Source organism: Onychostruthus taczanowskii, unplaced genomic scaffold (assembly GCF_017590055.1).
Source record: "Onychostruthus taczanowskii isolate IOZ18803 unplaced genomic scaffold, ASM1759005v1 scaffold81, whole genome shotgun sequence".
Classification (NCBI taxonomy): domain Eukaryota; kingdom Metazoa; phylum Chordata; class Aves; order Passeriformes; family Passeridae; genus Onychostruthus; species Onychostruthus taczanowskii.
In genome coordinates this window covers 3,232,819-3,256,031 of record NW_024506002.1, presented here as the reverse complement: position 1 = coordinate 3,256,031, position 23,213 = coordinate 3,232,819, and the positions used below count along the sequence as shown (strand labels likewise).

At 49.9% G+C, this 23,213-nt stretch overlaps 1 protein-coding gene across 2 annotated transcripts in view; it reads left to right on the top strand.

Annotated features, from left to right (window-relative positions):
* Positions 1-22,994, top strand: part of LOC121346484 (gamma-aminobutyric acid receptor subunit beta-4) — a 72,927-nt gene extending 49,933 nt beyond the window's left edge. Inside the window, exons 5-9 of one of the 2 annotated variants that reach the window (XM_041424345.1) lie at positions 12,109-12,191; positions 16,494-16,631; positions 18,098-18,250; positions 20,881-21,125; positions 22,542-22,994. In XM_041424345.1, the coding sequence (XP_041280279.1) occupies positions 12,109-12,191; positions 16,494-16,631; positions 18,098-18,250; positions 20,881-21,125; positions 22,542-22,919 (997 nt within the window). In that variant the 3' untranslated portion in view covers positions 22,920-22,994. Of the gene's footprint in view, positions 1-12,108; positions 12,192-16,493; positions 16,632-18,097; positions 18,251-20,880; positions 21,138-22,541 lie in introns of both variants that reach the window. The other variant, XM_041424344.1, reaches the window with a different exon arrangement.
* Positions 22,995-23,213: the final 219 nt, after the last annotated feature.

Genomic DNA, 23,213 nt, shown 5'->3' with positions numbered 1-23,213 from the left:
CCAGGGTAGGTAATAAAGATGAATGGAGAGCCAGAGGGTGAAAAGCTGCAAATTTGCAGCTGCAGGATGCTGTAGCTGAAAATCCAGGAAGCAATTTTTCCAACACTGTATTTGTTTGCTTTATTCTCAGTAATTTTTTTTTGTTTGGGTGTTGGTTTTTTTTTTTGTTTTTTTTTGTTTTTTTTGTTGTTGTTGTTGTTGTTGGGTTTGTTTGGTGAAGGTTTTTTATTTTTGTCTTTTTTTTTTTTTTTTTTCAATTACCAAATTCACAGCTGGCTCTTTTGACCTGCCTCCACAAATATTTGTGATAGCATCTCTGGGCTTTTGTCCCAGAGATGGAGGGAAGGGGGAAGGAAAGGGGGGAGGAATGGGAGAGGAAAGACCTTTCCCCTTCAGAGAGGGTACATCTACCCTTCCCATATGCAGTCTCAGCTCTTGTGTTCTGTGGCAAAGTGTGACTTTAGGATTACTTTACACCTCTCTGAGTGGCAGGGCTGTTTTGGGCAGGGTAGGGCTGGGTGGAGGCATGGCAAAGCAGGAGGCTGCCCAGAACATCATCCTGCCAGAGGTGCCCTGTGCTCTCCCTGCAGCACAGCCCAGGGAAGACAAAGGAGCAGCAGCACTGCTGGTGCTGAGGGACACCCTGGGGTCCCTGGGGTCATGTCTGGGTTGGTTTTGCCTTTCAATTAATGGAAGCCTTCTGCTCCAGACCCAGAGATGGCAAAAGATGCAAGAAACCCGCTCTGTGACCCTGTCCCTGCTGTGCCTCTCCCTTCCCAGGACAGGTACACCCATCTCTCTCCACTGCCAGTGATGTTGTTTGGCTGAACCTGTCAGAGAGCCCCGAGCTGGCTTTGCTGACCCACCAGAGAGACTGCAGCAGTCCCACAGCTGCCTCCCCCAGATTTCCTCATTGTATCCCAACAGGAGTGAAGGGCAGGCAGGAAGATGTTTTGACTTGGAAGCAGGTAGGAGTATAAATTCAGGAAAGGAGGGGGCAAAGAGTGCTGCTGAGCTCAGGCTGCTCTTTGCTGCTGATCAGCCCACCTGAGCACAGAGCTGCCTCCCCCAGGCTGGTGGGCAATCTCTGCTCACACCTGCACAGCACAAGTACAAGTGCTGGTGTATTTTTATCAGCTGCTATTTAGCTTGAAGAACGAGCAGTGTGAACCCAGCAGCACGGGTGATAGGCAGTGCAAGTCCTTAGAGGGTTTGCATTCGAGCTGGGCCACTCTGCCTGCTCCTCCCACTCCAGCTCCTGGAATGACCTGTGCAAATGGGAGAGAAGAGGAAAATTGCACCCAGGCCAAATGAAAGAAAATGACAGCTGTTTGCCCGGTATTTCCAGGGCCTCAGTAAGAGCTGCCTGTGTTGGTTTAACTTTTGGCTGGTTTTCCTGGAAGCTGCTCATTTGCCCCTGGAGAAAATGACAATGGCAAAAGTGAAGCTCTGAGCAATGGCAGCTGCTTCTTCCCAGCTGTACCTCAGGTCAGGATGGCTTGCTGAAAGCACTGGGGTTATAAACTGGGTGCCCTGAATGCTTGAAGCCCCTCTAGCTTTGCTCACAGTGGTAGGAAAAGGATTTCTTTAGGGCTGCTTTCTATACTGACTCCTGGACCTGCATTCTTGCTGAAAACACAAGTACTAGGTCCAGTTTTTTCCAGGTGCAAATAACAGTGATCCTGCTCAAAAATACACTGCAAGTGTAAGCAAGAAAGAAAACAGTCCCTGAATATTCACCTGAGCTCCCCTCCTCTCTGTAAATATGCAGCCAGGCTTGCCCTGCCAACAGGAAGAGAGGTGCAGGTGCACCCTGTGCTCTGGAGCCTGTTCTTGCCCTGCATTTTGTGGAGGAATTTATGAAATGGAGTCACCCTGATGGCAGAAGGCCAAAGGAGGCAATACCTGTTTCTTTTCCTTTGTTTGCCAGTTCCCCTCGAGCGAGATCCCACATCTCCTGCTCCTCTCCCTTCTCGCCAGTCGCTTCCCCCTCCTCTGAGCTGATCCTGTAGCAAAGTGACTCAATCATGCTATTTGTGGCACAACAGTAATTTTTTTCCAGCAGGCTCTGATGTCAGAGAGCAGGGAAGGATGACATCCTGGCAGGCCTTGCCTTCAGCAAGCATTCCAGGGACCAGCAGGACCAGGTTCAATCCCTGGACCAGACCCCATGGTCCAAGTGAAGGCACACCCAAGTCATGAGCAGCTCCTGACTACTGTGAGAACAAGAGCAGACTCCAGATAACTTGTTTGCACGAGTAAATGAAGCCCTGTAATCCATTGTGAGAGCTGGGTGTCAGAAAAGCATATTCTTCTTGGTTTTGGTGGAATTAGCAAATTAATGGTTGAAGGAAGTGCAATCCAGCTCCTTCTCAGGGAAGCGTTCGATACAAAAGCTTACTCCGAAATTAATTCCCACTGGGCTCACATTAATAGCTGGTTGCCAGGTCTCCAACAAAAGGAATGAATAAACAGCAGCAGCGATGCTGGGATGCAGGACTGGTGTTTCCTACCCCCTTCCCCAAGCAGTTACCAGATGGCACAAACCCCAGAAGGCCAAACAGAGCCAGCCCAGAGGGCAGTCCCAGCTCTGCTAGCACCGGTGGGATGGGAGGATGCAGGAGGTGTAACCTGGCACATGGTGCCTGCACTCACCTGGCCCCTGAACACCTTGCTGGAGTGAGAAGTGCCTGTGGAGCACAGGAGGGATGCTCACCCAGGGCGTGAAACAGGGGAGTGCTAAAATGATGTGGAAATCCTGCAACAGAATGGGAGGCTTGAAGGTGCTACCCACAAAGACAAAGCTGCTGGGTGGTGGAGGGAGGTGGATAAAACAGTGAGGAAAATCTGGATAGCACTGGCTGAATTTTATATATTTTTCCACCTAGTGGCTTTTTAAAATTTATTTTTTGGTCAGGAATTGCATCGGTTCCATCAAATTTTGAACAAAAAATTAGGGAGAATTTTTTTCATTTAAGAAAAACCATGCCAGTGCATGTTGGTGTTTCACTTAGGTCAATATTTCTCTCACTCTTACAACCACCATTGATGTTTGAGTAACAGAATTGCCAAGGCTTTCTCTGGACCTCCAGACACTGTCTGGAGCCCTGCCCCAATATTCAATAAGCTTTACATTATCACACATTCAAGCTATATATTGGTCTGGGATTTTTATTTCCTTGCCCAGACCATGCAGCATCCATTTGGTAGTGAAACAAGTCGACACTTGTCAAGTGCTGATGTCACCAGCATTTTGCTGTCTGTTTTCAGAGAGCTAAAAATAGCAACCACTGTAACAATGCTGAAATTCTCATGTGGTAATTGGGAAATCATATTTGAAACCAGCTTTAAAGCATCCTTCAGGGAAATCTTGAAGCTGTTTGGTGTCATTCTAATTAGAGGCAGAACTGGATTTTTGGCAAAGCAGGTGATTTGAGGAGGCCAGGCTGCCTGCCTGGGCTGGTGGGGAATCTGGGATGTTGGGAAGCAGGCAGGGAGCAGCGTGGACGATGCCTGGCTGGCAAAGAGCCCAAGCAGTGTAAACTGAGCAACTGGAAAACTGCAGAGGAATTTGATGGTGGAGGCTGAATCCTGTGCGGAGGGAAGGAGGGATCTCCTCCTGTGAAGGTGGGGGTGGTGCTGGGGAACGTGTGCATGTGTGAGGTGGGGGTTTTTATTCCTGGCCCTGGTGATGTAACGAGGTGTGCTTGAGGGATGAGTCAGTTCAGGAGCACGCAGAGGTGCCAAGGCACCGTGGGGTGCCGAGCCCAAGGAATGCTCTCCCGGGGAGGCAGAACCCTCTCATCAGTGAAAAAAAATCCCTTAAAGCAAGAGGGAGAGAATTGCCATGCTTCAAACACCTCAAAACGTTTTAAGCTGAGAGATGCTGGGTGTATCTGTTCTGGCAGCACCTCATTTCTGCCCTCCATGGTGACTTCTCACCAGTCAGCTGCTCCTGGGGCCACCAGCCCTCTCACTGCTGACCCACGTGGGGACCAGACCTCGCTGCTGGGCAAGGCAGCAGCCAGGACATCCCTTCTGGCTCACCTGGCATTGTGGAGCAGAGCAGGGTGATGTCAGACATCCCACCTGCTGGCCCATCCAGCCTTGGGGACACTGTCACACTGTCACAGCCCCCTGTGCCACCCTAGAGCCTGCCCTGCCTGCTCCCCGTGGCTGGGGCTCCTCTTGGGGGCTTCTCCACAGCCCCCATGCCCAATCTGGCCCTTGATCAGGATCCAGCCCTGGCAGTGTTGCATTCCCCACATCCCAGCCTGAGGTCATTTAGCTCTCCAGCCAGTAGGAGAGCTAAAAAGGTTTCTTTTGCTCCTGTCTCACTTGGAGCTGCTGTCTGCAGCCATATCCTTGTTTTCTCCATGGGTATTCGTTGATTTTCTGCAAGAATCTGGCCTGATGGGTTAAGACAGGAGTTTTTAACACTGAGGAGCTTTTTTCTGTGCTGAGACCACTGAGCAATTTTCTTCTCCCATCTCACAGGCCAGCAGGGAAGAAATTCACTATTTTTGCTTCCCTTTCCCTCCCTGAGAGAGTTTTCTCTGGAAATGTGAGAGATGATTCAGGCTCTACCCTGCCTCTGGGAGCTCTACCTGCTCCCTCTGCAGGTTAGGCAAAGGCAAGAGAAATCTCCCCCGTGGCAGCTGGGGTGCAAAAAGTTGGACTCACATCCATCCATCCTCCATCCTTCCATCATCCATCCATCATCCATCCATCCATCATCCATCCATCCCTCCATCCATCATCCATCCATCCATCCATCATCCATCATCCATCATCCATCCATCCATCATCCATCCCTCCATCCATCCATCCATCCATCCCTCCATCCATCCATCCATCCCTCCATCCATTCATCCATCCATGCATCCATCCCCTTGGAGCTGGTCCTGGAGCCTTGTCCTGCTCCCACCCCCAAGCCCTGCCTTGGGCCAGCTCCTTAGCACAAAGATGTGGAGGTTGGAGCAGAGTTCCTTAGGTGGGTGAGGTGAAATCAGGGTTTAATTAAGAGCTCAGCTCCAGCTGAGGTTAATGACAGATCCTCTCCTGCATTTTTGTCTCCTAGGGTTGGGATGATGGATTTAACAGGAAACACTTGAAGAAAGTTTTAATAATGTGAAATTTCTCAATAATCTTAGAACCCATGGAAGAAATTGGAGCTTACTAAAGCAGGACAAAGCAGCAAAGCCAAAGCTGTTCCTCCATCCTTACCATACTTGCATCTTTGCAAGAACAAAGGCAAGCACCATCCTGGCTGGAATTGCTGCCTGTGCTACATCTCCTCTGAGTCTGAGTTGTTTATTAGCAGAAACAGAGGTCAGGCAGCATCCACTGTCTCCTGAGGCAGCTGGTGTGCCCTGAGCCCCGAGCTCACCCTGGCAGCATCTCTTCATCTTCCTGCATATTGTTGTCCCAGCCACCACTCTTAAGCCTGTCCCTGGGCTCTGCCTGTTCTTTGCCACCTCCCATAGGTTTAAGTTTTGCTGTTTTATTAATGCAACTTGTGCCAGCCTGATGCTCTTGAAAGGAGATAGCTCTGCTAAGTGCAAGTCACTGACCTCTGAAACAACTGTAGGGAAAGAAACTGTTCAAAGTTGTTCCACCACTCTCTTGTCCCCCAGTTCAGCTGGCAGCTGGTCAAATGCACAGTGCATTTGGGATGGAATAAAGGGGCAGGAAAACAAAGCCTTGCAGTCAAGGCAGCTCAGTTTGCACTCTGCCAGGGTGGAAAAATGGTTGGTAAGAGGAGTGGTACCCTGAGCACTGGTTTAGAAAAACTTCCTTTTCCTCTCCCACCTGACTGCAGTGTACACACTGTTATTTATCAAAGGATGCCTATGCAAGCACAGATGCTTTTGGAAACAGAGTGACCTTAGCAGCCTTGTGCCAAGGCTTGTGGAATCAGTTTTAGGCAAACAGACATGAGGGGAAAATATTCCATATCCTTGCCTTGCTCTTGGTTCAATCATGACCTCCAGGAGTTTGCAAAGATCAGGCTGTGTTAAAAGAATGGCAAAATTCACCACGGGTTTATAAATCCCTGCAGGCCCTTGGAAGTTTGTGCTTACTGCCAGGCAGAAGGTGACATTTGCCAGCATGTTTTTTTATGACTGACTTTGAGAATGTACAGAATAAGAACTCGGTTTTGGTTTTATTCCCATGTTTAGCAAAACAGTAATTTTGCCTCTCTTTCTACTCTTAGTCACCAGAATTCCCGTAGGAGTCTAACTTGCCCCATGGGGCGAGCCTGAATAGGTCCTGCAGAACCTGAGCTTCCATCCCTTCTCCTTATTGCTGCAAACTGCTGTGAGCTTTGGGAGTCTGCATCCCGAGGGAATGCAAGCATCTTTAGATTCTCAGGAGATCTGAAATCCAGAAAGTTGTAACCAGCAACTTAAATGTTTGTCTTTGGCTGTGAGAGTGTTTGTGTTAGTCCCTGCATCGTGGCACTTCATCCATAATGGGGAAACAGGGTGAGGTGTTTGCCAGCTGTGTCTCCCCTGGAATTAGAAAGGCAGTGGTGGGGGGATTTGTGCTCTTCCCCTCCTGTTCTCAGCCGTACCAAGTTTTAGTCAGCGTCCTTTCCAAGCCAAAGGTGTCAGGGAATATTCCTGGACACTGAACATCAGTGTTCTCCACAGTCATTTGTTTCCTGGCTTTGCTCTGTGTCCAAAACAGTCCCTTGGGCATCCCCATTTAGAGCCCACCAGAGGCTGGTGACCATTCCCAACAGGATTTCTGCATGCAGCCAGACCCTTTTCTGTGGGGTAGAAATTGAAATGTAGACCAAGACTGTTCCATGCCAGTTGACACTGGCCTCTGAAAACAGTGCCAGGCATTTTTAATTTGCTGGGACAGACCCAGTCATGATGCAGAAGTTTATTTTGTGAGGATGAACTTTAAGGGGAAAGCCCCCCACTCAGTATAGCAATGCCTCAAAGGTAATGGTCTTATCCTGTTTCCTACTCAATCCTCCTTAGAAAGCCTGGACTTGCTCCTTTTGCAATCAGGCCACATTTTTGGGAAGTGATCCTTTGCCCCTCACACTTGTGGCTCTCCCAACACTCTGGAGATGATGCAGAGGGTGAATGGGTGGCCAAGGGTTTTCAGAGCCTGCAGCAGAGGGAGATGTGGCTGCGGCAGGAGCTGGATGGGCAGCTCCCCTGAAGGTGCCCAGCACCAGGGTAAGGAGGAGGTGGAAAGGGGACCCTGGACCGCCGCAGGGTTTAATGGCAGCTTGGAGCTCTATGCTGCTCTATGCCTGTGCACTTATATAATCATTCTAGATAAGACAGAAGAAGCCATTAATAAGTAAACAGTGATGAGGAGGATCAGAGGGGGAATGAAATGGCTGGTGGTGCTCATGTCAGAGAACTGAACTATTTGTGGAGCACTGATGGTTTGCAGCAGCCCGAGTGCTCCCTTTTGAGCTGCAGCTGTGGTGGGGTCATGCTCTGCTGCTGCCAGGCTTGGTGCAGAGCAGCAGTTGAGGTTGCACCACCCTCCCCATGCCAGCATCTGCTCTGGCCATATGAGCTTCAAGAGGGCAGAGCTTTCCTCACTGTAACAATCGGACACCCAGAACTAGCCCTGTGTGACTTAGAGCTCCATGGATGTTCTTCTAGAGGTGGTCTCTACGTCTCCTGGGGACGAGGTTACTTTCCAGGGTGAAGTATCCATGTTGCTTTGCCTTCTGCTTGATCCACTCAATGCTGGCAGAGAAGGGGATCTCCATCAGCCTGCCTGAGTTCCTCAGCATCTCATCCATGTCCCTTTTTTCCTTTTTTATTATTTTATTGTTTTGTGAGATGCGCAGTGCTTTCTCCACAGCAGTTTCCCCCAGATGACCCGTGTTTGCCTGCCAGCTGTGCACTGGAGTAGCAGGGCAGTCAGGCTTTGGCTACTTGGATGGCACAACTGCCTACAGACCTCAGGAAAAACAATTAAGGACAAGGGCACAAATGGCTTTTTTTTTTTTTATTGTGAGGAAGGAGCTGTAAAGGTTGTGAGGGGCTGACCCCGAGGCCTGTGGGGTGGGCAGGGACTGGGGGAGGGAGGGCAGCCGGAGGGTGCCGTGGTGGTGGCCGGGCCGGTGTGGAAGGCGCTGGACGCTTCGCTGAGCGTGCGGCGCGGGAGCCGCTCCCCTCCACGGGCAGTGTCTCCGTGAATCGCCGTCAAAGCAGATGAAATTTCACACCACACAAATTTCTGAATTTAAAAGGGGAGGGAGGTGGGTAGAGAAGCAGGAGAGGAGGAGGGGGAGGGAGAAGATGCGGGCTGGCCGGGCGCCAGCGCCTCATGCTAGCGCCACGGGGAAGGTGGCATCCTTCCCTGGCGTTCCCTCTGGTCCCCGCGCTCCCTGCTCCCTTTCACTGTGCTCACGTCTTCTGGAGGCAGCGTGCTCTGTCTAGAGCTGTTTACAGGATGATGGTTTGTTCCCTGTCTCCTCATCTCCCTGCTCACTGAGTGAGTATCCGCTCCTCTGCTTTCCTTCTTTTAACCTCTCGTTCTCCTCCAGATCTTCCTCTTCAGGCTGCTTTACCCCGTGTGTCCCCTGATCATCCTCCTCTCTTACCTTACCCTGCTGCTCTGTCCTGTGCTCTCTGCTCTGCTCTCTGTCATCTCCACTCCTGCCTTCTCTAGCTGTGCTCATGCCATCATCTCTCCTCATTTTTCCACCTCTTACTTTCCTTCCACCTTGATTTTCTCTTAAGCCTGTTGAGACAGGAGCTCCTGATTGTCAACCCCCCCTCCATCCCCCTGTCCTGTCCTCCATGCAGTCTCCCATGTGCCAGGCAAACCCATCTCTTCACACAACAGCTCAGAGTATATCCACGTAATACATTTATACCCATGAAAGAATGAGGCAAAGGTTAGTCCTGTGGCCTTCTGGACCAGAGGTAGCATGTACTGTGACCCCAAAAGGTCACTGAGGTGACAGATTTGCTCATGCTCCCCTTTGACTGTGAGAGGTGCATGAAGCCTCTCATCCCTCCATGAGTCCCACCTGCCTGGGTACACAGCCACCAAAGGAGCTGGAGAAAACCCTCCTTGGCCCCTCTAGGAGCAGGTGAAAGTTGACTCTTCAGGCAGGATCTATCAAAGGGAATAGAGTGTCCAGGATACTTCATAAGATCTGAAGTCTAAAGAATCACACACCTCCATCTCTCTGGGATACACCACTTGCTCTACCCCAAGCTGGGTTGGTTTATCAGGGTTTAGGAAGCCCAGAGGCAGGACCTGAGCTGGACCTGGTGCCCCAGACCAGCTGCCTCTTGAATCTTGTTCCACCCAGGCCATCATGCCCGGTGGTCCCGCAGTGCTGGTGTCCCCAGGCTGGGCAGGCACTGCAGGTGAAACACTCTGGATGAGCAGGTGGCTGCAGGCTGGCACAGCTGTGGATGGCTGTGCCACCTCTGCTCAAAAACCACAGCAAAGCCTGACATGGCTCCAATTTTACCTGCCCAAGCAGCTTTATATGTGCAGATCATAGAGTTTGGGATCTGCGTCTAACTGGGGTATGTCTGGAGGATGCTGAGCCACACAGTGTGGATATACCTGCCCTTTAATTGCAAAGAAAGAAATTATCTGGCTTTTTGAGGACAAATGTCCTCTTAATCTTGTTTTTCTCCTTTCTGTCCTACCTGTCCCTTCCTTTTGAATCAACAGGGCTAAATTCTGCCCTGATGTAAATCTCTGCTGATACAAATTGGTGTGATCTTGCAAAAATCATTGGCGTGGCTGCGGATTTCTGCCAGCTGCCAGCGTGAGCAGGGTTTGGTGCATGGAGTGTGGTAGCCATCTCTCACTGTGTCACGCTCTGCATTTCCAACCAGCACTGCAGGTGATAAGCAAATCCTGGCGAGAGGGTCCCTGTGTGAGCAGAGCAGCCTGCATGTCCTTTCTGCAGCCAAGCCAGCCAGCCAGGCTGCGATTTTGGGATGGACACTGTGCAAAGGTTTTAGCCCGCGGGGCTCCACAAATGGGGTGGAAAATTTTCATTTAATACATTTTTTGCATCTCACACTTTAGGGAAAACAGGGAAGCGCATTTGTGGCCACGATTTCCCAGGGGTGCAGCATAATCCAGGGAGTGGATGCTGTGCGCAGCACAGGGGGATGACTCATCCCGCTCCTTGGTCCCTGCGCCCGGCCACCGTGGACTCTCCACCTTGGGCTTTCCTGCCAAGGTTGCAGCTCCCCTTTTGGTTTGCCCCCACCACCATAATGCCCAGTTACTCCAGCACAGCAGCAGGATTAGGGTGGGACAGGCATTGTGCTCCCAGCTGCCCTCCTAGAGCTGCCTGGCTGGGAGGCTGTGAAAGCAATCCACGCAAGGGCAAGGCTGCGGTGGTAATTTTTTAAGTTGTTCCTGTCCTGCTGTCCTTCTCCCCCCTCAGAGCTTTCTCCTCCACCCCAAGTGCATTACAGATGAAAGGGTTAAGAGCTCGCCCGGGCCCCCTGCTCGGAGAGAGGGCAGTTGCAGTGTTGTATCTAGACCCAGTGAGGATATATATAAATTCCCTTCGTCTCTTCGGATCTATTTATAGCACGGCAGGCAGTGGCAAAGGCTCTCCTCAAGGCTTCATCTCCTACAAACAGACTTCACAGACAGCAGAGAAGATAAATTTAGCACACGAGATTTCTTAAAGAGCCAGCAGCTCTGCGGGGCTGCCAGCCTGCTCCGCCACAGCCCCTGCCCCGATACCCCCACTGGGGCAGCCCTCTTCCGCCTTCTTCTACCCTCCCTTCTTCCCCCCTCCTCCCCATTTCCAATTTTATGTCCAGCTTCACCCATATTCTCCCCCTTTCTGGTCTCTTTTTCTACCATTGATGTTTTTTGCTTTTTCTTTTTTCTTTTTTTTTTTCCTTCTCTTTCACTGGTTCGCCATCTCATCCTCCCTGCTTTCTTGTTTTTCTTTTTTTTCCCTCTCTTTTCTCTCTCTCAGGCCACAGGGCTCAGAAGATAAAGCTTTCTAGTTAACAGTTCACTGGTTATGCCTACATAGTAAAAAATGTGTAGCTTGATTAATGCCTTCCAGATGGTTAATTGAAAAAATAGGGGGAGAATGCAGCAATCTCTCCCCCCTCTCTGCACACATCCATCGCACGGGAAGACTGCATCAAAGGGTGAGGGGAGCAATAGATCTGAGAAACAGGGGCAGCCTGTTAACTCCAGGGCGCTGTTGCCATGCTGGGGAGTTAACTCTGTCCCTGCCTCTCATGCCCTCATCTATGCCACCCCAAAATCCCGCATCCCAGAGACGTACAATATTCCTGTACAGCACACACAGATCCTCCTGGCATCCTCAGCTGAACCTCAGCGCAGGCACCGCGCTGCTCTGTGTCCTCCCCATGCTCCAACACCCCAAAGCAGCACCCACCCTCGTCCTCTCCCCATATTTATTTTTTGGGGGATGCACACACACCCGCACACATCCCCCAAGTGTCTTTGATGACCACGCAATGATTTGTGCGCGGGTGCCTCCGTTAGCGGGGCCGTGGAGCGGGAGGGCTCTGCCGGAGCCCTCTGGGCTTTGGGCTTTGGGCTTTGGCAGTGCCGAAGTGGGCACGACGGAGGGGCACGGGGAAGGGGAGCTGTCATTAGGGGGTTTGGGGCAGCTTGTGAGGAAAGGGGGGTGATAATGCCGTCAGCAATAGGTCACTGCTGGGCGATGGAGCCAGCCCATGCCCAGCCTCACGGACACGGCTGTCTCCCCGACCCACGCCGGCAGCCTCCCCTCTTCCCCCCCAAGCCGGAGCTGTGCCTGCTCCCGGGCTCTTTGTCTCTCTCCAGGGAGAGGCAGAGCGGGCACACAGACCCCTCCCCACCCCGTTAGCAGAGATGCTGCCTTGCTGACGTGAGTCACGGAGGTTTGTGCCGTGCCATTGGGGGTGAGCCGCAGCAGCCCCCCCCTGCACACCTCCCACCCCGGATCTCCCTGGTTTCCAGGGAAACAGCGGCCCCAAATGCTGCCTGACTTTCACTTATGCCTTTCATTTCTCCTTTTATTCTCTTTTTTTAAGAAAAAAGCAGACACAACAGATTTTATTTTTTTTTTTAATTTCATTTTTGTCCCTCTTCCCCTTTCAGGATCACCACCACGGCCGCCTGCATGATGGACCTGCGGAGGTACCCGCTGGACCAGCAGAACTGCACGCTGGAGATCGAGAGCTGTGCGTATGCCTCGGGCACATCCCCTGCCACGCGGTGCCACCTGATGCCACCCGCCCCGGCCACAGCTCCCCGCTCCTGGGGATGCCTCCCAGGGCTGCCACAGCGCCGGGCTCCTCACCCATGGGGGAAATTCCCGGGAAAACGGGGCTCTGGCAGCAGGCTGGGCATTAAAATCAGCCCCAGGAAGGTGGGGGAAGCCTCCCTTAGCCTCAAGGAAGCCATGGGAAGCTGTCCTGGCTCATGGCTGGCTTCATTCCGTTTTTTTTTTTTTCTTTTTTTTTATTTTTCATTTTTGTCCCTCTTCCCCTTTCAGGATCACCACCACGGCCGCCTGCATGATGGACCTGCGGAGGTACCCGCTGGACCAGCAGAACTGCACGCTGGAGATCGAGAGCTGTGCGTATGCCTCGGGCACATCCCCTGCCACGCGGTGCCACCTGATGCCACCCGCCCCGGCCACAGCTCCCCGCTCCTGGGGATGCCTCCCAGGGCTGCCACAGCGCCGGGCTCCTCACCCATGGGGGAAATTCCCGGGAAAACGGGGCTCTGGCAGCAGGCTGGGCATTAAAATCAGCCCCAGGAAGGTGGGGGAAGCCTCCCTTAGCCTCAAAGAAGCCATGGGAAGCTGTCCTGGCTCATGGCTGGCTTCATTCCGTGTGGGAGGTGGCACCCAAGCCCTCATCCCTGCCTGGATGCTCCCTGGACGCCCATGGAAATCCTCTTCCAGCTGTGCTGGCAGAGGAGGTGCAGCTCTCCCTGATAAAAATGCACGGCAGGCTCCCTCCAGGGCTGAGGGGCAGCAGAGCTCCCGGGGCAGCCTCGGGGGGATTATCTGGGAACTGCTCCTGCCATCAGGGAGGGATCTGGGAGCTGCTCCTTCCATCAGAGAGGGATCTGGGAGCTGCTCCTTCCATCAGAGAGGGATCTGGGAGCTGCTCCTTCCATCAGGGAGCTCCCACAGCACCTTGGCTGGGCACTGCCTTCCCCATCCTACCCGTGCAGGGTCAGGGGATGGAAATGAGGTCCTGCTGCAGGCACGAGTGCCAGAATGTCATTTCTGCCACTCCTCAGCAGTTTGGGAACCATTTACAGTAGAACCAAGCGAACAGAAGGCAGGGAATTACCCACAGTTCCCCGTGTTGTGATTTTGTTCTTAATGGGTCATGTCAAGCCAATTTGTTCACCAAAGCTACATTTCCTCACAATATTCCTGAGACCCAGGCCGAGATGAGGAGATCCAGTTGTTTCCTCCCTCAGAGCTTTTGTCTTTTACACACTTGCACATTTGCAATCTGCAGGGCTCCATTTTCTTTGTTTCCCCTTGACTCTGGAACATCAGTCCTTTCAGGGCTGGATTATAAAAACAATGTACTTTAAAAAAAACACCGACCCAAACCTCAGAGAAAAAGCCCTTTTCTGATGCAGGGATGCTGGGTTTGGGAAGCAGCTCAGGGCTCTTACCTGTAGGAGATAAGCACTGCCTGTTGATCCCATCCCTCCACCCCAAAAATAACCCTAACCACGTATACCCTGCCTATCTGCATGCCAGGATCCAACAAAAACCTGATGAGGCAGGCTGCAAACAGACTGCTAATCTGACATTTTAAGACGTCACATCAATACTTTTCGATATTTCAGATGGAAATAACTTGTCTTTGTGAAAGTTCGTTTACTTTTTAGAAGTAAAATGGAAATTTGGTTTTCTCTTTAAAGCTAGAAATCAAAGTGAAGCATTTATTTTTAGACCAAGCAACCTTTCCCTTTAGAAACACTTTTTAAAAATGGCTTCATGAAAAACATGCTCGATTTCATATTGCATAATGCCATAATAAAAAAATTAAAATACAAAAATTGGTACCCAGCACCAGCAGGTCATAGAATAAATGGAATAGAGCTAGTTAACTGTGAGATCTCCTAAAATTAGTTACTGCAATTTGACATTTTCATTGCTGATCAGGAAGTAAATTTGAAGTCACTGCTGTTAAATTTGTGGATGATGAAGATAGCAGCGTGCGGGGCTTCGCTCGCTGCGCATTTGAATTCTTCCCAATCGGAATCCATCCGGAAGGGCTTTGAACACAGCCGAGTTCTGTGAGCTCTGGGCCTGTGTGCAGGACTGCAGGGCCATCCCCGGGGCTGGAGCCACACGGAGAGCTGAGGGAGGCCGGAGGTTCTGTGCCTCTGGCAGGAAGGGCTGGAGAGAGCCCTGTTATATAAACCTGGGGAGCCGTGAGTCAGAGCTCCGCATTGATTGGCCTCTGAACATGTCACTGAGATGGGGAAACGGGCTCTGTCTGTGTTTGGGTTCCAAAATTTAGGGAGGAAGCTGAGAAATCGGAAGAGGTTGAGGGAAGATGCTGAAAAGTGGTTCAAGGGCTGGAGCACATGTTGTGCAGTGAGTGAGAAACCTCAACAGCTCAGTGTGGTTTGTTTACTGCAAAGGAGGTGCAGAGGTGAATTGTTTCCAGGCTGGTCTCACCTCTGCAGAGGGGGAACTCTGGGAGGAAAGGGCTCCGGAACCTCCTGGAGAAATTGGGAACAACCACAGGAGCCTGAGGGTCTGAGCCAGATAAATTCCCACATGAAATCATGCACAGTGTTTCTGAGCTGGGAGGGGGTTGGAATCAGCAGGAGTGGAGGGGATTTGGTGTTTCCTGCTGGTTCCATCTTGGGGCTGAGTGATGCAAAAGAGGTGCTGTGCACAGAGATGGAGTGTGAGCAGGATAACCAAGGGTCCTGAAACCCTGGGGGCTCGAAGGTGTGAGGGTTTGCCACTCTGGGAGCAGGAACATGCCAGCTGGGGGAGGAGGAGGAGCCCTGGCTTAGCCGATTTCCATCAGAAGCAGATGTGGCATGGCATTTGGAAGATTGGGTTTGTATTTTGGCACCCATGAATAAGCGCAGTAATGAGTGAGAGCGCAGGATGTGGGCTTGGAGACTGCACACTCATCAAATAATTCCATTTGGGAGGACACCTCGGGGTGTCTCTAGTCCAGCCTGCAGCTCAAAGCAGAGTCAGCTGTGAGATCAGAGCGGACTGCTGAGCCCTTTATCCACTCAGCAGCTTCAGGATCACACTGTCCTCGAGGGCTCACCTCTGATCTGGGGTAACCCTTAGCCCCCAAAGAAGAATTTCTCCTCGGTGCTGCATTCAACAGCCCCTCGTTGCCCTGATGCCAGCTGCTGGGTGTGGTGGCACTCTGCTGAGTGGCTGTGAGCCTGGCATGGCCTGTGCTGCCAGGGTGGGTGGCTAAGGCAGGCTGCTGTGCTGCAGTGCAGTGCTGAACACAGGCTGTCTGTGCGCACACGTGGGGCTCACACTCTGAAGGCAGCCTTGCCCCGAGCTGCACCAAAGCCTGGTCATTTCTTACTGCTCCCAGGAAGCTTTACTGAATCTGAGACCACCCTCGTGCAGCTACAGCCAAAGGGCTTCAAAACATACAGAGATCTGATTTTCAAGCTGTGATGTATCATTGCCCCAAGGACAGGGCAGGGCTGTGGACAGGCACTGGTGGGTGAGGTGTTTCATCCCCCGGCCCTCATCCCCCACGAGTCCAGAGCACTTGGGGGTCACATTTCCAGCCCATGCAGCCCTGCCTGCCGCGTATATTTTGGGGTTAAAGCAAGAAGCTTGGCTGAGTTAGCAAACCCATGGCCCTGAAATGTAAGGGATGAATATTTGAGGCTGGCTCCCCTTCCTCTCTTCTCTCATTACTGCTCTTCTCAGCCAGCACTTGGTAAAACAGCCCCCAGCCTCAGAGACTCTGTTCACTTCTTCGATCTGAATTTTGACTGAGAGCGCTTAGAAAAGGGAGGTGCTCTGATCTTCCAACTTCTTTTCAACTGCTGCTACAGATCTTCTCCTCTCTGGGAATTTTTAATACCGAGCTGCCCTGTTTACCCAGTCCCACCACTCTGCACTGTATGGTCTCCCCCTCCTGGTAAAAGGAGGCAGTTTTTAAAAAGCAAAATGCTGCGTTTGGTGCATTTGACAGAGGCTCCTGGTGCCCAAGTCCCTGTCATATCAGCCATGGAGATCACATTGTGCAAGTCGAGGCTGGATGCCTCACCTTTGCTCTGAATTCTAGCCAGAAGTGGGAGTCCTGGCCAGTTTTATCTCCTCTCCTGGGGACTGTATTGCCAAGCTGAGCTGAAGAAGTAAAGTACATCAGCAAGGAGCGGCTAGGCTTGGTGTGGGCTTTCTTTTGGATACTTTTCCAGATCATTTTAGTGCAAATGGAATTGTCCTCTGGTCCAGCCTGTCAGCTCAGCTCTCCCTGTGTGCTCCTTCCTCCCTGCAGATGGTTACACGGTGGATGACATTGTCTTCTTCTGGCAAGGGAATGACTCTGCTGTCACGGGGATGGAGGTGCTGGAGCTGCCCCAGTTCACCATCATCGAGCAGAGGCTGGTCAGCAGGGAAGTGGTCTTCACCACTGGTGAGTCTCTGGTGAAGGGACGCATGGAATGGGCAAGCCTGCTGCTGATCAGTTGGTCTGAATCCCTCTGGTTCACATGCTGGGGCACTAACTCAGGATCTAGGCTTCACCTTGGGGTTCCTCTATAAAAAAGTGTCTTCTGCACCCAACAGTTTTGCTTTTTTCTCATTTTATTTTTTTCTTTCTTCTTCTTCTTTTTTTTTTTTTTTTTAATGTCTGCTTCTCTTCAAAGACTTTCAGGATCATTTTCCCCACTGCAATTTTTCCCATTTCTTAGTCAAAATAATGAGTGAGCTCAGAACCTCTTCAGAAGGTTCTCAGCCTTCATCTGATTTTTTATGTGGTTTACATCTGGGTCTCAAAGCTAATGTAGGTGCAATAGTAAGGAGAAAATATATCCATTGAGAAGCAAGTGGGCTATGAAATGATGCAAACCCATCTGTACATGGCAATAAAAAGGTTTCAAGAGAATACCTGGGACGATTCACATGCTGCCAGCTGAAAAGTTGGAGGGGGTTGGATTTTGGTTGCTGGTCTGAGGTGGAGTTCACTGCCAAAACAGCACAGCACACACCTGTCAAAAAAAGACTGGTGAAATATTGTGTTCAAGCCATACAAATGGCACATGGTGGTGAGAAAACAACACCTCCTTTTTCCCAGTCTATATCCTTGATGGTTTAAAACTGCTGTTTTCTTGTTTACTTTAGCTGCCAGCCAGGATTACCAAGAAAACCCATACTTCAGGCTCCTGTGTTGCCTGAGGGACAGAGGTGGGCAGGAGAAATTATTTGGACTTTGTCTCACAGCAATGAAAGAGACACTGCTTTGTCCCTGTCAAAATTAGCCTGCTCCAGTGGAAGGACTGTAAAAAGTACTTATTGTCCTCACTATCCTCATTAGGTTTGCTAAAAGATTAGTAAGAAGTTGCAACAACTGGAAAATAATAAAAAAGAGACCTTCAGATTAACTAACAGTACTCTATTTGCATATGAATTTGCCCAGTCTGACCATAACCCATTTTTAGAACAGCATGGGAAAAATATGATTCAGATCTTCATTGCTGTTTGGAGGCAGAGCTGGCACACAAAACATTGGAAAATCATCTAGTGGCACCCAAATATAGGGTTAAAATCTCCTGTGTAAGCCTCCATCATATTGGCTGGCACCACAACAGCAATTCCAGCACTGAACAGCCATTCTGCCACGATGGCTGATATAATAATGTCACTTATGTAGAGTTTCCTTTCTTCTTAATACTCTGGGGCAACTGAGCAAATTCTGAAGGGACCCCTTGCAAAAACTGACCAGTCTGCAAAACCCTCTGCAGAAAACAGGAGATTTTTCATTGTTCCTGCCTCTTGAGAACTTTGTCCAAATAAAATTTCAGTTCCTAACCTAAGCTCTTAGCACAAATCCAGCCTTGCCCTGCTCTCACACCACATCCTCCTTTGATGTCTCACTGGCAGGTTCGTATCTGCGCTTATCCCTGAGTTTCAGGATTAAGAGGAACATTGGTTACTTCATCCTGCAGACCTACATGCCATCCATCCTCATCACCATCCTGTCCTGGGTCTCCTTCTGGATCAACTATGATGCTTCTGCTGCACGAGTGGCACTGGGTATGGACATTTTTGTTGTATTTCAGAGTTGTTTTCTTGAGGGAGATCAGCTGAAACAAAGAAAATCCCTTTTCTTTACGAGGTAGCAATTAAGCAAGTCTGTCAAAGTCGTCATCCCAAATGGACATAAATTTTTTTTCTGAAAAAAATTTAAATTTTCAGTCAGAAGTGTTACTTGTTTTGTTTTGGTTTTGTTTATTAGTACTTCCCAAACTGGAGCCTGTTTAATTGAATCAGTAAAGGTCCTACCAAAAATGTCCTGGGTGTGTGTTTAAACTCTCCAAACAAAAACGCAGATGGCCACTGATTCTCAGGAACGTGGGACCCTGACATGTCCTGAGTTCCTTCACTCTGGTTTGCACTGGTTTTCTTGAGAAGAGAAATCTGGGCCCCTCTTTGTCAGCAGGTGTGCCAGGAGTGGCCAGTTGTGTGATTAATGCTGAGGCTGGACAGCCAAAAGGTTGTATGGGAATGATTAAAAGACGAAAGAAATAAAGGAAGGGGCATTGCACGTTTTTCTGATAGCTCAGGCCCCATACAGACACTCTCTGCAGACAAAGACCTTCATGGCCAAGGCAAATGTGGGACAGCAGTTAAAGTCCAAGTCCTTCTTTGGCACATGCTCCCTAAATAGGAATGTTTTCCTATAAGAGGGGGGTGGAAATGAGGTCTTTTAAGCAACAGAAGGGCAGTGGGGGTGGATGGCAGATGAGGGTTTGGAAGGAGGAACAGAAGAAGGGGGATGGCTGGCATATGAGAATGGGGCTGTGCAACACGAGGGGAAGTTCCAGGGCAGTAGGAGAGGTCAGGAGGAGCAGGTTGGATCTGTGAGTGGGACAAGGCTCAGAGAGGCAGTGCAGCTCAGGTACAGGCTGGGTCTTACAGCAAAGCCTGGGTGCTTCAAGCAGGTCTAGGAGAATGAGTTTGAGAAGACTCAGAGGAGGGGTGGGTTGTAGAAAGGTATAAAAGGGGTGATTTGGCTTTTCCTGCTTGGAGAGGCTGGAGCAGGGAGGGAAGAAGAAGAAATTGGTAAATTCAAAGTGTAAGTTGCATTGACAGGAGTGTAATCAGAGAGAGAAGAAAAAGAGACCATGGCAGACATTGTGGAAGCACAAGCAAGAGGGTGGAGGTGAGATACACAGCTGTTGAGTTTCTGCTGACATCTGGAGAGAAGACAGAAAAAGAACATTGTAGATCAGAACTGCAACAGCTCTCTCTAAACTATTCCTGACAGTTCCTGACCTAAGTTATCCATAAAAAGCTCCAAAAAAAAGAAACTCCCCAGCCTCCTCTGGTCACTTTATCTCCAGATTTACCTGCTTGCACAGTCAAAGAGCTCCTCTTTGCCCTAAGTCTCCATTGCAATTCATCCACTTCTTAATGGAGACATGGAGAACATTCTATTCTCCCTTTCCTTGCCTCAGATTTCTGTATATTTAGACTACTGCCTAAATATAGACCATATTGTGTGTATACAAATATATCTCCCTTCTGTTTACCCAACTGAAGGCTAATAGTTCTCTCAGTCTTTTATCAGGAATGACACCAAAGCACAGCGAGGGTGAAGGGGAAGCAGAGCAAGCAGAGGTCCAGGGTGCACAGAGAGCCATCACTGTAGAGGTGGGGCTGAAACCACAGGAGCAAATTAAGGTCATGGAGATTATTAGAGCTGCCAACAGAGAGAAGAGAAGGGAAAAAGGAGAAAAGAAGATCAGCAAGGTAGTAAGAACAGCTAGAGAAGCAGAGGAAGACTGGGTTGGAGGGGAAGAGTTACCACTCCAAAAAAGAAGTGTGAAGGCTCGTTGCCGTGTTTTTGGAGCTGGCAGAAGGCTGTCAAAGAGGCAGGTCTGAGGCACAGTCCAGAGAAGGGAGGAGTCTGAGAAGAAGCTGAAGAAGAGGACTGAAGCTGTGAGAGTAATCATAGTGAATCAGGCTTTCGGAACTGAGTAGATGGGGACAAAAGTGTTCACAAAATGCTCATTTAAGATGCAAGAAATGTGAGGAGGCCTAAAAAGGAGAGTGTGAGAACCATGGGAGGAATGTGTATAAGCGATAATTGATGTAATGAATGGTAAAGCTGGTGAGAGGAAGGTGGGAACTGATGGGGTCAAGGACAGAAGCCTACAAGGCAGGCAAAAAAAAGAGAATGCCATGAGAAGGAAATCTCTTCACTTTTTCTCCAATTCATGGCATTTGAAAGACACAGCAGTTTTATAAACTCATGATGCCAAGGATGCTGAGGCATTCAGTCGCCCACAGTGAAGCCTGATGAGTTCATGAAGGAGAAAAAAGTGAGGAGAAGAGGGTAAAAAAGAGCAAAACTGAATGTTTCCTACCACACTGAGAGAAAGAGAGAAGATCAGGGGGACTTAAAGAAACAGGGATGCTGATCCCCATCATGCTAGTGATGCTCAGCTTTGACACTTTCTCCAGCTGTTTGCTGCTGGATCATTTTCTGCAGCAATTTGGAGTGGGCATGTGGGCTTAGAATAACGACAGCTTCCTTCCCAGTTGTACTGCTCCCATCCCTCCTGAGGCTGTCCAGCTGGAAGGAGGGATGTGGAAGCAGAGGACAGCATTCCAGGAAACCATCCCAAGTGGGTAACAGAGCGCCTGCCCTCTCCTCACAGGGGTCACCACGGTGCTTACCATGACAACCATCAACACCCACCTGCGGGAGACTCTCCCCAAGATCCCCTATGTCAAGGCTATTGATGTTTATCTCATGGGCTGCTTCGTCTTCGTGTTCCTGGCCCTCCTGGAATATGCTTTTGTCAACTACATATTCTTCGGGCGAGGGCCCCGGCAGCAGAAGAAGCAGAGTGAGCGCGTCAGCAAGGCCAACAACGAGCGCCACCGCTATGAGGAGAAGAGGGTGAGAGAGCAGGTTTGTCCTCTCCTTTCCTTGTGGCAGGAGAATTCAGGCTCTCCACTGGGTGAGCTGCAGAGCAGCCTTTGTGCTCATCACGAGAGATGAATCCCAATTTTCCTTGTCTGGTGATTACTGGGAATTTTTTGCCTTGATCATCCTCATCCAGTCGCATCAGAGCCCTCCTCCTGCGTGGGGCAGGTGTAGCCAAAAGTCCCTCTGTGGCTTTTTGTCCTCCTGTGTTGGCAGAACCACACTTTCCCCAGTAAAAAATGTGCTGCAAGAACAGGTGGCTGCTCCTTCTATCCCAGCAGCAGAGGACAACCCTCAAATGCAGCATGTTCAGAGCTCACAAATGACCCCATCGGGGGTACAGTCACCAAACTCTGGGGAAGAAAAGGAACTCCCCAAGATCATCTTTTAAGTATTAAAGGCATTACTTTATTCTGGCCAGGATGTGCAGTGGAAATCATTCCAACCACATGTGATTCTTTACCAGAATTTTCACATATTTACACGTTAAACCACCTCCCTCCCCCCCCCCCCCCCAAAGAAATTGCTCTTTCTTTGGTTCTGCACTGCACAATTCTTAGTATTTGATCTCCTCTTGGCTATTGATTCCTTCAATGCTATTTTTGGTTCTCATTCTTTGACTATCTTATTAATCTTGTCCCAGACTGGGAACCTGCCAGGGCTTTAATACCTGTTAATGTCTCTCTATCTCCTATGTGTCTTCTGACTACTTCCACCCCGTAGATATTAAGCTCTCAGAATCTAGGAATCTTCTTTTTGCTGATTGAGGCCTCACCTAGTGAGACTCAAACCCTAGGTGAACAGAATCTTTTGAAGAGAAACCTTAATTTCCACCCCCCTTTGGCAAAGGCAAACCAACCCATGACTAAAGTTAATTTTTTATAAGTTATATAATTTCCAACAGTATTGCTCCCCAGAAATCTGTTCAGAATCACCCCTAATGGTACACAGGACACCCGCTATTGTATTTTCTGGGAAATGTCCTGACGAAGCCAGGAATGATGAATCTGACTCCGTGTTCTCAGAAGGCTAATTTATTACTTTATAATACTATATTATATTAAAGGATACTGTACTATACTAAAGAATACAGAAAGAATACTCATTTTAAAAGATAATAATAAAACCTTGTGACTCTCTCCAGAGTCTCGACACAGCTTGGCCCCAGTTGGCCAAAGAGTCAAAACAACTCACACTAGAATCCAATGAAACAATCTCCAAACACATTCCAAAGGAGCAAAACAGAGGAGAAGCAGATGAGATAAGAATTGTTTTCCTTTTCTCTGAGGCTTCTCATCTTCCCAGGAGAAAAATCCTGGGTGAAGGGACTTTTCCAGAGAATGTGAATGCCACAACCCAGTACCTCTGTGTCTGTATTCCCCGTTCCAGGTTGACCCTTACGGTAACATCCTCCTCAGCACGCTGGACATGAACAACGAGCTGCTGGCCACGGACATGATGAGCAGCGTGGGCGACTCTCGAAACTCTGTCATGTCCTTCGAAGGCTCAGGAATCCAGTTCCGCAAGCCACTGGCCTCTCGGGATGGCTTTGGCCACCACCCGACCCTGGACCGCCACGTCCCGCTGACCCACCACGCCGCCGCCCGCAACCGCGCCAACTGCCGCCTGCGCCGGCGGTCGTCCAAGCTGAAGCTCAAAATCCCAGACCTGACAGACGTCAGCACCATTGACAAGTGGTCACGGATCATTTTTCCAATCACTTTTGGATTCTTCAACCTTGTTTACTGGTTGTACTATGTAAATTGATGCCTGCGGCCTCCGAGAGAGATAATAGGGACAGACACTCAGACAATGACAACACAGGAGTGTTGTGGTCTTTTGGGTTTGGGTTTTACTCTTTACTATCATTGTCATTTATTCCTATGGTTCATTAGATTTATTCTAAGCTTACTCTTCTCTTTTCAGCACATGTAGAACCACGGAGTGTGGGGTGGGGTAAAGGGAGAGAAAGGTATGGGAGGGGGTTTGGTTTCAGGGAGGGATGTGTTTGTCTTGATTTTGGTTTCCTGCTGAAGGACTTACACCATTGTAAAAAAAAAA